Genomic DNA, 15916 nt, shown 5'->3' with positions numbered 1-15916 from the left:
GTTTTGTTTTATTCCATTCAGTGGTTCTCTAAAAGAAGTCATTTGTATGCATTTCCCTTAGGGTCCTATGTTAAACTAAGTCCCCCTGCTGGCGGCCATCTTGAATGTTGGATCGGCTACAAAGTAACAACACTTGGTCAGCACCTCATAAGGAACATTCATGCCAAGTTTGGTTTCATTCCATTCAGTGGTTCCATAAAGGAGACATTTGTATATATTTCCCATAGGGTCCTATGTTAAACTAAGTCCCCCACTGGCGACCATCTTGGATGATGGATCGGCTACAAAGTAACAACACTTGGTCTGCACCTCATAAGGAACATTCATGCCATGTTTGGTTTCATTCCATTCAGTGGTTCTCTAAAAGAAGACATTTTTATATATTTCCCATCGGGTCCTATGTTAAACTAAGTCCCCCACTGGCGGCCATCTTGGATGATGGATCGGCTACAAAGTAACAACACTTGGTCAACACCTCATAAGGAACATTCATGCCATGTTTGGTTTCATTCCATTCAGTGGTTCTCTAAAAGAAGACATTTGTATATATTTCCCATAGGGTCCTATGTTAAACTAAGTCCCCCGCTGGCGGCCATCTTGGATGATGGATCGGCTATAAGGTAACAACACTTGGTCAGCACCTCATAAGGAACATTCATGCCATGTTTGGTTTCATTCCATTCAGTGGCTCTCTAAGTCATTTGTATGCATTTCCCATAGGGTCCTATGTTAAACTAAGTCCCCCACTGGCGGCCATCTTGGATGATGGATCGGCTACAAAGTAACAACACTTGGTCAGCACCTCATAAGGAACATTCATGCCATGTTTGGTTTCATTCCATTCAGTGGTTCTCTAAAAGAAGTCATTTGTATGCATTTCCCATAGGGTCCTATGTTAAACTTAGTCCCCCGCTGGGGGCCATCTTGGACGTTGGATCGGCTACAAAGTATCAACACTTGGTCAGCACCTCATAAGGAACATGCATGCCATGTTTGGTTTCATTCCATTCAGTGGTTCTCTAGAAGAAGTTCAAAATGTAAAAAGTTAACGACGACGACGACGGACGACGACGGACGACGGACGCCAAGTAATGAGAAAAGCTCACTTGGCCCTTTGGGCCAGGTGAGCTAAAATCAGATGAAAAAGGCTTAACTCATCAGATGGACATAAATACAAGTGGAGCAATTTGATGTTAACTTAGTCTTCTATTTTTGGAAAAGAAACTTCGACATTTCGTACACCAAATGCATGCGCTAGGGGAATGGATCACCCTTTTTGTGTTTTTCTTCTTTTCTTTTCTATTTCTTGAACAAATAAGAATCATGCAAGTTAAAGACAGCACATATCATCTTCTGTTATTGTTATTTTGTATGGACAAGAGCAAGAAGAACACATTAAGTGAGTATAATTAAGCTATAACGTGAAAGATGAAAATATAAACTAAACCAAAAAGAACCCCCCCCCCCCCCCCCAAAAAAAAAGGAAAAGAAAAAGGAGGTTAATATGATAATTACCCGTAATTGTATTGTGATGTTTTACTTTAACCGTACCTACTCGTTTTTTTAGCTAGATGTTTGACTTTAATCGTACATACCCGTTTTTTTAACTAGATGTTTGACTTTTGCGCATACTGGTGTGATATCTACAGAAAACTCATAGGAGTTATTCAACTTGATGTCGGAATGAAACGGATCACTTTCAAGTACGTCCATCTGTAACTTATTCGTGACAGGACACCAGGCATTGTCGAATGCATTCCAATGCCAACAATCATAGGTCTGCAAAAAAAAAAAAAAAATAACAAAAAAGTTCAGTGCTGAATCATTTTTTTCTTTTTAAACATTAAGTATCATCTCGAATGTTATTTAGCTTTTTTTTTTTAGCAGTATAGAACAATGATATGCATATTGATCATTGGGAGAGTATTAGTTAGACTGTTGAAGTTGTGTGTTAACAGTTTACTGCCTATGTTTAACCATAGCGATGTTCTTAAATGTACTATTATTGCATTTCCATAATGCTTATAAAATTCAAATTTTATATCTGACGTGACCAGAGCACTTGGTAGTTATATGCACTCAAACGAAATCTCGCTAAATTATGAAAATTGTTATTTTAATTTCAAAACATACAACGAAAAAGCCGAAACTCCGTTTAATATTAAACACATCCGACAAGACACAAATTGAATCCTGAAATGAAATTGTACGTGTATTAAGTATTTTTTTTTTATCTCAATATATAAAGTTTTCGGGTTATATCTATCGGTTCTTGAGTCAATATTTAGTTTTAAGAAGTAATCGAGAAATCGTGGTACCGCCTAAGACCCCCTACAAGATCTTTAGTTTTCTACTGAAAGATATAATGCAATGAGCAGATAATTTTACCTTGGTCAAGTAGATAATTTTACCTTGGTCAAGTCTCCGGTGTTGTCAAAATCAACAGCTGCTATTTTTACTTTTACATCGCAAACATTGAATGACTTTTTCCTAAATGTTACACAGAATTTTTTACACAAATAATCCTTATGTTCTGTAGCCCTAAAATATAGGGTACAGTGACCATTGGGGACTTTTCCTGCAGCAAATACAGACGAACCATTTTCGGGGCTAATATCAATTGTTTCTCCACATCTATTGTCATTGGATGTAGCACTTAGGTTTACTGAAAATACAGAAGACATATCACAAGTATGACTATTTCCTTATTATACGCAGTAATTGAAAGAAAAAAATGTACACCAAACTCCGGTACCTTGTGTTTTGTTTGTCTTTTTCGAGGTGGTTAAACGATAAAAACATGCTAAACACTGCTACATTCTGCAAGTGTCAGGACCGTAGCCTGTTTAATTCACCGATTATCGTTGGTTGCTATTTACCCATTTTTCTTTTTTTTTTATTATTTATTCTTGAAAGAATTATTTTTATCTTAAATTGTTACAGTATCATATTTTGTCAGAAAGTCATCCGAGTCCTCGTCCACAAATTTTCTCGTTGCGTTCAAGACACATTGGTGGCCTTCGACTGTTGTCTGCTCTTTGGTTGTTGTCTCTTTGACATATTCCCCATTTCCATTCTCAATTTTAGCTGCAATTTTTTGGTCGCGATTAAATTTCAGACACGTGTTTTGTGTACAGTGTAATCATACCACCCACCCTCGTTTTACAAGATATATTATAGCCTTCATTAGTAACGTTCACGACACAAAGTTTGGGTTGTCTTAAAGATATGCATTTGTTTAGTATTTGTATTGATGAAGTCATTATACATTTCCATACATGGTGAAAGGGAAATAATTCTGTTTGAATCAGAATGATTTACCATTTGTATACAAATTATAAATGATTGATTTGTAATCTCAGCGTTTTTTGTCTGATTGTTTTTCCTTAATAAGTGGTTGTGTATATTGATATTTTGCAAATTGGTTACGGTTAACAGAGATGGAATGAAACACATAATTTTAGTTGAATACCTTAGAGCATGGCATTTTACTTCGATGCTTAGAGTTAGGTATCATATATAGTTTTCTTGTTTTCGATACATTGTATACTAAGAGATCTGTCAAATTATCGAAACTATAATTGTTTCTCATTTAACTTGCAGACATCGATTTAAGAATGTGCATCTCTATATAGTTATTTGCACTGCCATTTTCACTTGATGAATTAATACATAAAATACGTCTGTACAAATATTATTCTTATTCTCAGTCACAGTCTTTCTATACACGTATATATGGTTTCAAAGAGTACATGAAACGCTTTTCACGTTAGATTTTCATAACTTTGATATTAAACGCTTGCAGATGAAAATAAAACAAAAATGTAGTAAGGAGCTGATAGACTAGCGCATGCATTTAAAGTACAATTTAAGGAGTGTTGTGTAATAAGCTTTATGTTGTGTCGTGTGTGCTGTTGTTTGTTTGTCTTTTTCATTTTTAGCCATGGCGTTGTCAGTTTGTTTTGGATTTATGAGTTTGACTGTCCCTTTGGTATCTTTCGTCCCTCCTTTAATGTATAAGAAACCGATGGAAGACTACTTAAATGAACGCTTTTTTGGATCAAATAAAATTAAAAAACTCATCATGTTCAATTGAACATAATTCAGCACAGCTAAACGGACAACACTTCTTAGAGGGTTTTTTCCAACTAGGGGTCATAGACCTTGTCCCCCTTAAAATACATTGAAATTAACGAAATCACAGTTATTTTATATCAGTTATAAATGGGGACTTATTTTTCCTTATTGAGGACACAATAAAAGAAAGAATTGGTTAAAATTAAATTTTGAATCTTATTTGTTTCTGTTGCATATTGAATGATACTTGGTAAATCATTTTTCATATAGAAAAAAAAATCTGCAACATGCCAAAAAGGGAAGCTTAGAAAAAGATATCCAATGTTCCATTATCATTCTTATAAATTATTGAAGGTTATATTGAACGACTTCCTTGTATTGATTACCGCGGACTTATATCATCGTAATTCAATATTTTGTGTGTCTTCTTCAGAGAAGCGATTTCTTTAACGAGTTGGAGGTATAGAGAATATATTTTCCTTATTTGTAAAATTATTTCTGTCAAAGGCCCCCTTCATCCAACAGTTTTTACCAAATTTCATATTTGGAAACTATTCCTAATTCACCACCTCGAAAATAAACGGTATTTATTAGAATATCAGAGTTATTCAGGCGAAACAGCGCTCACCCTTGGGTATACAGCAAATTATATACAAATACTATTTAAGCAGCAAATATAGTGTCGACATATCTTGTAAATCGATACTACAGACTATTTCAAATGTAAGTTTTGATCAAATATTTATGTATCAATTCAAGATTCTATAATAATGTCTAATAAACAAACTACTGATTCTAACAGTTCTGGAAGATGACTTTTAATCATATTTCAACAAGCAAAACGAATTTTCTAGGCATATTCATGTCATGCGTTTGTGCTTGTAAAGAGCAAATAATACTGTTTGTTGAGACTTATTATACAACCAGGTTTTATTAACCCACACTTTTAAACTAAAGGAAATGTCTGCACCAAGTCAGGAATATGATAGTTGCGTTATTTCAATTCGTTTGATGGGTTTGAGCTTTTGATAAAACCATATGTTAAGGGACTTTCCTTCTTTTAATTTTCTTTGGAGTGCGGTATTTTTAACTCACTTCTTTGGGCCAAGTGAGCTTTTCTCATCACTTGGCGTCCGTCGTCCGTCGTCGTTAACTTTTACAAAAATCTTCTCCTCTGACAAAATTGTTTATTATGTCAAGATCTATCTGCCCTCCAATTTTCAGACAAATCGGATAACCCGTTGTTGGGTTGCATGCTCCCGAATTAGTAATTTTAAGGAAATTTTGCAGTTTATGGTTATACTTGAATATTATTATAGATAGAGATAAACTGTAAACAGCAATAATGTTCATCAAAGTAAGATCTACAAAAAAGTCAACAAGACCAAAATTGTCAATTGATCCCTTAAGGAGTTATTGCCCTTTATAGTCAATTTTTAACCATTTTTCTAAAATTTTAGTGATATTTTAAAAGATTTTCTCCTCTGAAACTACTGGGCTAAATTTAACCAAACTCGGCCACAATTCATCACTAGGGTATTTAGTTTACAAAATGTGTCTGGTGACCCGGCCAACCAACCAAGATGGCCGCCATGGCTAAAAATAGAACGTAGGGGTAAAATGTAGATTTTGGCTTATAACTCTGAAACCAAAGCATTTAGAGCAAATCTGACCTGGGGTAAAATTGTTTATTAGATCAATTTTCAGACAAATCTGACAACCTGTTGTTGGGTTGCTGCCCCGAATTAGTAATTTTAAGGAAATCTTGCAGTTTTTGGTTATTATCTTGAATATTATTATAGATAGAGATAAACTGTAACCAGCATAATGTTCAGCAAAGTGAGATTGACAAACACATCATCATTACCTAAACCCAATTTTATCATGAATTCTATTCTCGTCTATAATTTGTGTCCTTTGTTTAATATGCTGCTTGCACATAGACCGAGGTGAGCGACACAGGCTCTTTAGCGCCTCTAGTTGTTATTTTTTCTTTGTACAGTTGTTTCATAATATAGTGTTTGTTTTACCGTTTGGTGAATGTTTTCCATCTTCGCATGACAGAAAAAAATACAAATATTTCTTTTTTGTGTTAAATTTATAGACACGTTTGTGTATTCATATCGTTATAAAAAGATAGTTGTGGTATGACTGCCAGTGAGTCAACTATCCGTCAGTAAAGCCACCATCACACTAGACCAAGATAAGAAGATCCACACTACAATCTATAAAAAGTAAGATCGCGGTTCGATCGTGGTACGGTCGGCTTGAATGCGCAATGTTTCATAGTTTTCACGTTCTTATCACGACTTGCTATGATCTTGATAGATCCTGTTACGATTCTGCTACGACAGTAGCACGTTCTCTGGTAATTATCTTGTCGCGCTCTTGTTACGTCTATAAGACTTTATATTACGACGAATTACACGATTTTTGTACACTTTTGTCAAGACCTTCCATTTTGTTGTCACTATTACAATATCTTGACTTTTCCATTGTACACACCAGTTTCATTCAGAAAACCTGGTACAAAATATCAAAAACAAAGTTAGTTGTAGAAATCCACGATCATGAAGATTCGGCATGCCCTTATTACGTCCTTACCACGGCCACCTCCTAGTTTGACGTGGTGTAACCAAAGGAAGAGGGCAGAAAATGTAAACCAATATTTTTTGGATGCAAACATATTTTACCAGCGGCAGTTCTTTTGCTTATTTCAAGATGTATCATTTGCGTCAAATATCATTTTCCCCAGGTATGCGTCAATTTAACTGATCATTTCTTTGTGTTTGTGTGGGTGTGGGTGTGGGCGCGGGTGTGTATATGTGTGTGCATGGATGAATTTTTAATCTTTCATGTGTTACCAATAGTATCTGCATGCAAAGGCACAAAGCCCTGTATGAGCAACGTAGAGACTGCAACAATTGTCGATATCATTTGGACATTCGTGTTAATCTGAAAATGAAGAAAAAAAAAACAATGTAATAAACGAAAAGAATCGTGCCACTCTTATTACAAAATACTACTCCTAAAATATGAAAAGATCAAACATAATATCTATGAGCAGTTAATTCCCCATCACTGTTACCGACATACCTGTTCAAAATCCAGAATCGATTGATAAAAAGACTGGCGAATTTCACGTCGATATCAATGAGTACACCCCGAAAGACTTAACTTACACAAAAGGGGGATGCGAAAGATATAATGGGACAGTCAAACTCATAGATCGAAAATAAACTGACAACGACATGGCTAACAAAAAAAAAGACAAACAGACAAATAATAGTACACAAGACACAACATAAATGACCTGTTTTTGTATTGTTATGAGTTACAATTTATGACTAAAATTAGCAAAGACCCATCAAAACAACATTTGATACAAAAATTTAACAATACTTTTAGATATTTGGATGATATATTGGCTCTAAATAATGACGACTTCAGTATGTATACTAAAGAAATTTATCCTGTAGAACTTACTTTAAATAAAGCTAATGATAACAATGACCACTGCCCTTTCCTCGATCTTGATATCTATATCATAAACGGGAAGCTTAATACAAAAATTTATGATAAAAGAGATGATTTTTCATTTCCTATTGTTAATTATCCATTTTTAGATGGTGACGTTCCCTTGTCACCATCTTATGGTGTTTATATATCTCAACTTGTACGATTCGCTCGTGTATGTAACAATGTATTAGATTTTAGCGAGAGAAATTTATGTATTACTGAAAAATTATTACACCAGGGTTTTCGATATCACAAACTGGTCAAAACATTTACTAAATTTTATCACCGGTATAAGGAAATAATTCGTAAATATAACTCAACATGCAGACATCTTATACGTTCAGGTATTTCACATCCAAAATTTTATGGAAATATTCTTTATAAAGCACAAAAATGTCAGTATTCTCCTCAGAAACTAACAAAACCTTTAAATAGACTTATTAAAAGGGGATATAGTTACGATACTGTTGTCAGGTCATTAAAGATTGCATATTTTGGCTTTAACATTGATTCACTGATAGGGTCTTTGCATCGGAACTAAACACATTTATTTCTAAAAAAACAGTTGTTGGCATGACACGGGTTATGTTCTTCTCATATATTTTATGATAGTATGATACTAAACCCCTAACGGGAGGGATTGTACCTGATATTCATATGATGAAGACATAATCTTTCAATCAGTTTAATTGAGGTCTGGAGCTGGCATGTCAGTTAACTGCTAGTAGTCTGTTGTTATTTATGTATTATTGTCATTTTATTTATTTTCTTTTGTTACATCTTTTGACATCAGACTCGGACTTCTCTTGAACTGAATTTTAATGTGCGTATTGTTATTCTTTTACTTTTCTACATTGGCTAGAGGTATAGGGGGAGGGTTGAGATCTCATAAACATGTTTAACCCCGCCGCAATTTTGCGCCTGTCCCAAGTCAGGAGCCTCTGGCCTTTGTTAGTCTTGTATGATTTTAAATTTTAGTTTCTTGTGTATAATTCGGAGTTTAGTATGACGTCCATTATCACTGTACTATTATGCATATTTTAGGGGCCAGCTGAAGGACACCTACGGGTGCGGGAATTCTCGCTACATTGAAGACCCATTGGTTGCCTTCGGCTGTTGTTTGCTCTATGGTCGGGTGGTTGTCGCTTTGACATATTCACCATTTCCTTTCTCAATTTTATTAAGCAGTATGAAGAAGGTCAAAACTGAATCAAACATAATGGCATTTTTTTTTATATAAACGTTGATGTCGATGCCCTCAAAATGAAAAAAAAACATGACTACAAGCATATAGACTCATTGCATTGTCTCCATGGTCAATCACAGCATCAGTATCATTAGCAGGTAGTTCATGAAATTATTACCTTATAATGATAAATATAGCTATAAGCACATACTATTCTTGAACTAAATAAAACATTTCACATAATTTCTCCATCATTTTCGAGTTAACAGTTTAAATTAACCATGTAATTACGAATAACTATATATATGTATATATATACAGTACTGTAGAGGCGTTTGTTGAATCGGGGAACATAATTGGGGTTGGTAGATTACAAATTAACCAAAATTTCGTGTTATTTTTAACAGCAGCATTGTAAACAGATGACAATATGTCGTTCCCACAAGATAGTTATCTCGTTCACTCAAGATGATATGTCGTTCCCTCAAGATGCTATGTCGTTCCCACAAGATAGTTATCTCGTTCACTCAAGATGATATGTCATTCCCTCAAGATGCTATGTCGTTCCCAACGTTCCTAAAGATAGTTATCTCGTTCACTCAAGATGATATGTCGTTCCCTCAAGATGCTATGTCGTTTCCACAAGATAGTTATCTCGTTCCCTCAAGATAATATGGTGTTCCCATTAGATAGTTATCTCGTTCCTTCAAGATACTTTGTCGTTCCCTCGAGATGATATATCATTCCCTGAAGATAATATGTCATTCCCTCAAGATATCATGTCGTTCCCTCAAGATGCTATGTCGTTCCCTCAAGATATTATGTCTTTCCCTTAAGATGATATGTCGTTCCCTCAAGATATTATGTCGTTTTCTCAAGATGCTATGTCGTTTCAACAAGAAAGTTATCTTGTTCCCTCAATATGATATGCCGTTTCCACAAGATAGTTATTTAGTTCCCTAAAGATACTATGCTGTTCCCTTAAGATGTTCTGTTGTCTTCAAGATAGTTATCTTGCTCCCACAAGATACTATGTTGTTTCGTCAACATAGCTATAAAATTGTATTGATATATTATTCATTTCCCCCTTCGCAGTATCTTGAGGGAACGACATAATATCTTGAGGGAACGAGATAACTATCTTGTGGAAACGAAATATTATCTTGTGGGAATTACATAGTATCTTGAGGGAACGGAGATGACTTACTTGTGGAAACGACATAACATCTCGAGGGAACGACATATCATCTTGATGAACGAGATAACTATGTCTTGAGGGAACAACATAGTATCTTGGGGGAACGAGATAGTATCTTGAGGGAACGAGATAATTATCTTGAGGGGACAACATAACATCTTGAGGGAACATCATAGCATCTTGAGGAAACAACATAGCATCTTGAGGGAACGAGATAACTATCCTGTGGGAACGACATAGCATCTTGAGGGAACGACATAGTTTCTTGGGGGAACAACATATTTTTTTTCCTTCATGGCCGCATTCTGCCACCGTAACAGCCACCAGCACTTAAAATTCTGAAGGCGACAATGACCCAACCAAATAAGGGTTAACTTATTTTTTTGTCTTATAGATCAAAGTATATATACGTTTTAATCTGAGATCTTTTCAAATGAAAGTCAATCCTCAATGATATTACCGGACATAATTATTAATTAGCGAACGTTTTGATTCTTTAATGAGTTACATTTTTATTCTAATCTACCCCCAGAAACCCTACTTGAAACAATATTTAGGATTTAATGTCAATAGGGTCATTTATACTCATGCTTGTTCAAATGCCATCTTTAGTGTATTAAATTATATGGCTGGAAGAACTAGAAAAGTTCCATCTGAGCAAAGTACTAAATAAGCTAATTAGCCAATGATAGGTTTTAAAGATGATAAACAGAGACATGACGATATGAGAATCAAAACATAAATAAAAAAAGTAGCATGAAAGCTTGTTTAATAGTTATTGTTACTTAAAAAATCGATGGCTTCCATCTGTTTCTGAAAGCAATCTCTCCTTTATCTCATAAGTATATACTTTTTTGTTCCTAGCAACCTACATTTTATAGGTATGTAATCAATTATAGAACAGGAAAAATCCCCTGGTAATTTGAACATCAATAGATATCATGTGTGTAAAATTGTTATTCCCATAATATATATGTTATCATATATTGGATTTCTTCCATGAACTACTAATTGCATTTTTTCAATGCAACAAGTATATTGAAACTGTAACCTACGACTTCAAACCTAATTTGACCAAAATTGAAAAATTATCTTTCATCTCATAACCATGGATTTCATTGATGGGATGTTTGAAAATGGGCAAAATGAAGTATGGGATAATGCACAATTTGTAAACATGCAACTTTTGTTTTTGTGTGTTGTATGTTCTGTTACTATTGGTTTCTGATTGTTTAAATTATTATTCTGCTCTAACTAAAGACTTATTTGTTATTCATTTGAATTACCATATATGTTCAAAGTATTCAGATTATATTTGACATTTTTTATTATATTATTTGACATTGTTTTGAACAATCTATACTTCAATGCTATAATGACTTGATTATAAACAGAGTTAATTTCTTGGAAATCCTTTTTTAAAATAATAAAGACGCATTGAGCAGGCAAAATTGATTATAATCATACTGAACGTACGGTTAACGTTAATTTGTATATATTCGGCTTCTTTTGTCCACTGGAACATTGAATTTCAATTATAGTGATGAATTACAACTAAGAACTCAAATTTATCACCTATTTGTACATAGCTTTATTTTTCAGATGATAGAAGACCTGGTTGCTGAATACCTTTAAAAAAATATGCCGTGCATAGCTTGCTGTTCGGTGTGAACCAATGTTCCGTACGTGTTGAAGACCGTACTTTGACCTATAATGGTTTACTTTTACAAATTGTGACTTGTATACAGAGATGTCTCATTGGCACTCATGCAACATCTTCTTATATCTACTTATTTTTGAAGTCCCCGTCTGTCGTATGCCCATTGTCCTTGACCTCATTTTTATGGTTTAGCCACTGCTTAAAAAATGTAGTTATTTTTTGTGTCGTTCGACCTCATTTCATAGATCAGTGCCTTATGTTAAGTTTTCCGCCGTGATGGCCGTAGCGCATATACTTTAACAACATCGTTGCATTTTAGAATTAGACTTATAAAAGACTGCATAATTTTTTTTCAAGCGTGAACCGGTTGATAAAGTTCCTAACTTTTCTTGGAATGTTGAACATTGCGCAAGATTTGATCATTGTGTATTCCATATGATCTTCCCAAAATCCGTTATTGGAAAAATAAAGTTGTGGTTGTTAGTTAGTTTTGGACCTGGGTATTTATCTGGAAAGTTGTGGTAAAGCTTCGTTTTTTCCTAGAAATAATCAGATTCTGCATCTTTTTGCATTGAAATTATGTAAACTGTTATATTTTTTAGGCAGTTGCTATTTGTCCTGCTAGCTGGGCGAATAGTACCAGGGTTATTTGTCCGGTTAATACAATGCGCATGTCTATGAGCGTGAAATATTATCTTCAGCAGCACCAGGAACCGCACATTATATATATATATATGGACATCTAAAAAGCATTGTTTTGCAATCTTAAATTGTTAGGCCCAAATCTTGTAACTGGTAAATGAAATTGTTGTTTTCTTCATATATAGGCGAATGGGAACAACTTATCTGGATAAATAATCATATATATCCAATAATAATTTCTTTAGCTATATGACTATATGGCTTCATTTTGTAAGAAGAGGGAAGACATTACTTGTAAAACAAAGTTTGGTCGTGATTGATTCATGCATTTTAGGTAAACGTAAGGATTTGGTCTACTTGAAAAAGGTACACAATTATTATGTCCGACTGAGTTGTCAATCATAAAGTTTTGCATATTTTGAGTGAGAGGTGGGAACATTTGTATGTTTTCCCAAAAAAATATAGAACACTGTAAACCTAATAAAAAAGGAAATTCCAGGTGGGATCTTATTTTATTTACAGGGGGTCGGGGAAACATGTAGTGCTCCTATTTCCAAATTCCTCTTTTTACTCAACCCCCCAGTGGCGGATCCAGGGGGGGGGGGGTTCCGGGGGTGCGCACCCCCCCCTTTATTTTTGCCGATCAATGCATTTGTATCGGGACATATGTTTTGCACCCCCCTGCACCCCCTTTGCCCTGGGTTAGCACCCCCCCCTTTCGAAAATTCCTGCATCCGCCCCTGCCCCCCCTCCTCCAAGTCCAACCTTTGTTGTCTACATTCTCAATTACTCTTGTATTGATAATCTTTTCAAACATTTATATAGCTATATAGCGAGCCAAGTACCTTTTATTTCCCCTTTTCCTTATGATTTCAATTAATTTCTAGTCCCTTTTATAAAATTATATCATTCTTTGAAGTTCATATTATCGTATTCCCTTGTGAAATTCTATAAACTTGAAAATTTATCACAAATATATCGCCGTTTTCAGCCATGATCTCAAAATTGAAAATCAGTGAGCGGATTACACACGATCCCCTGGTGCTGCTGAAGATAATATATAACATGCATTTCCGTACGCACATAAAACGATATGCGCATTGCAATGACCGGACAAATAGCCTATTATAGCACTATTCGTTCAGCTAGCCGGACAACAAGCCCTAGCACTATTCGTCCAGCTAGCCGGACAAATAGTCACTCCTTTTCTTTTAATAAGTCACTGTTAAGAATTACCGCAGTTTCCATAGGGTTGTCAACTACTAAAAGCAATGTCTAGTATTGTATCAGCAATGATATAATTTTGGCATGACTAACCTCGGCAGTGTCATTTAAAAAAACTTAAAACATTACATAATACAAATATTATTTCGTTTTTAATATCCAGAGCAATTGAAATACTTACCAGTAAGTTTACTGTTGAAATCATATAGTAAAATTAGACGGTTGATTATTGCTAAAAATATATTTGGTTTTGAGTGATTGGAGCCATGTCTAGAAACACAGCGTTTACTTTTTATTCATCTAGAAGTATTCATGCTTTTAAGCGTTAGAATTAAATGAAGACGAAAGAAGTAAAAGGAAATATAAAAAAGCTATCCCATATTGTATATAAAACTTACCTATCGGGAATGAAAACAATATCACAGTCACAGGAAAACACTTTTATCGTTTTTTTTCTATATCATCACCGACTTGTGAAATATTGTTTATTAGATTGTGTTTTCTGTTAATTTCCCCGACTCAGGTAAGGTAATCTGGACGTTGGCGCCTTACATATATCTATCTAAATATCATACAGATATAACATTATCAATTATTTAAGTTTGAAATCCTACGAGAGATTCCATTGCTGATGAAACTAATATAATGAAATCATCAGAACATCATACTAGAAACATGTATATGGCTTTACTTTGCGATTCACGGTTCATTGATCAACTGGAGCGAATTCCCCATGCTGCCGTTTACTCATCGATCTGCAAGTTCTTGAACCCCCAACACAATATATTGGCTGACAATAGTATATAATTAAAGTCATCATTGGTAAAACAAGCTCTGAAGTGTATAACGCCAATCAATAGTATTCTTTACTTTTAAATTACCATTAATTGCATAGGAAATTACAACTCGAATGTGATATCTGAAGTTTCAGGCAGACTCAAATTTTTCAGTATATACCTGAAGATTCCAATATCAGCACTTAACCGTTATACCTTTACCTGCAGTGATACTTCAGATTATAACATATCAACCAAATTGTTTTATATCTTTTAATATTTGAGTAACTTGTAGATTCATTAGTACAATTGCTTGGTATTGAAATCAACTTTTGATTATGTTAAAAAGCTTACCTTTCTGACTTTTCTCACAGCATCACCCACCCAGTTAGTTCTGGTTTAAAAAAGTGATTCAAAAAAGGTAACAGCTCTTGATGAAATACCACTGGCAATAAACGTTTGTAAGCACGTGACAGAACGAGCTGCTAACACGTGCACTTAAATGTATATTTTAATATTCATCTGATAAGTTTTGCTATTATCATTATCTATATAATTGTCATTTTGACTGAAAACTTTCTGTGAAAAGAAAAAAAAAATATGAGTCGGAAGGACAGTGATAGCTTTGATGTTTATGCTCATCATAAATTACAATTTGTCTAATTCGCAGTAATGACCAGACCAATACCTGGTCTGGACCTGCTTCGTTGCATGTAATTGATTGAGGTAATATATACTGGAGTTAAACTGAATATCCCTTTCACTGATGCAAGGAAAACTTTGACAAAAATGTTCCTTCTACAATAAGTGTTCTAAAATTTCAAACTTTCGGCAAACAGGAGGTGACTACATGGCATGTGTTGAAATTGCTTACTGGCTATAACTCAACGCTAATAAGATACAGATCAAATATGAATACATTCTCTTCAATAGGAAAGAGAAAAGTGCCACGTAAATGAAATTTGTAGAATGAGTATTATTGTACACTGCTTCTGCTTTCGGCGACGAAGGTTAACATGCTTATTATACCAATATCGTTGAATGTTAAAATCCTTTGTAAAACATGTTCTTTAAAAATCTAATACAGATAAAGTGTTGACAATTTGTTAAGTTCTTTTGTTTTCTGTGTGATTGTATTTGCTTTCTGGATGTTTTTTATTAGTTTATGTCATTAGGTCTTTGTATTGACCAGCTGATTTCTTTCGTCTGTTTGTGTTTGTTTTGTGTATAGTTTATGTTATCAAAGCCTATACTTGGTTGTCTTTTTCGTTGTTTGCCTATCTTGTCTGTCCAACACGCCTATAGATGATTGTTTTAATATTTCAAACATTCGGCAAACAGGAGTTGATAAGGTGACATGTGTAAAAATTGCTTAATGGCTACAACTCAACGCTACCAAGCTGCAGATCAAATATTAGTTTATTCTTTTTAACATGAAAGAGAAAACTGTTACGAAAATGATCCCTGCACAATGGGTGTTGTAAAATTTAAACTTTAAGCAAACTAGAAGTAGCTATAAATGGCAGATGTAAAATGTGATTACTTTCTACAAATGAAGATTATTAAGCCAAAGACCAAACATTAAATCATTCCCTTTCATATATGTCCAAAAACCCTTGATGAAAGATTCCTTT

At 34.4% G+C, this 15916-nt stretch overlaps 1 protein-coding gene across 1 annotated transcript in view; it reads right to left on the bottom strand.

The window, feature by feature from the left end:
• Positions 1–14193, bottom strand: part of LOC143047915 (uncharacterized) — a 30578-nt gene extending 16385 nt beyond the window's left edge. Inside the window, exons 1-4 of the mRNA XM_076221260.1 lie at positions 13905–14193; positions 6942–7032; positions 2412–2665; positions 1596–1779 (exon numbers count right to left, since the gene is read on the bottom strand). Coding sequence (XP_076077375.1) covers positions 1596–1779; positions 2412–2665; positions 6942–7014 — 511 coding nt within the window. The 5' untranslated portion in view covers positions 7015–7032; positions 13905–14193. The remainder of the gene's footprint in view (positions 1–1595; positions 1780–2411; positions 2666–6941; positions 7033–13904) is intronic.
• Positions 14194–15916: the final 1723 nt, after the last annotated feature.

The sequence above is a fragment of the Mytilus galloprovincialis genome, chromosome 1, assembly GCF_965363235.1.
Source record: "Mytilus galloprovincialis chromosome 1, xbMytGall1.hap1.1, whole genome shotgun sequence".
Classification (NCBI taxonomy): domain Eukaryota; kingdom Metazoa; phylum Mollusca; class Bivalvia; order Mytilida; family Mytilidae; genus Mytilus; species Mytilus galloprovincialis.
The sequence above is the reverse complement of the archived record's forward strand: the minus strand, read 5'-3'. Positions and strand labels throughout refer to the sequence as shown.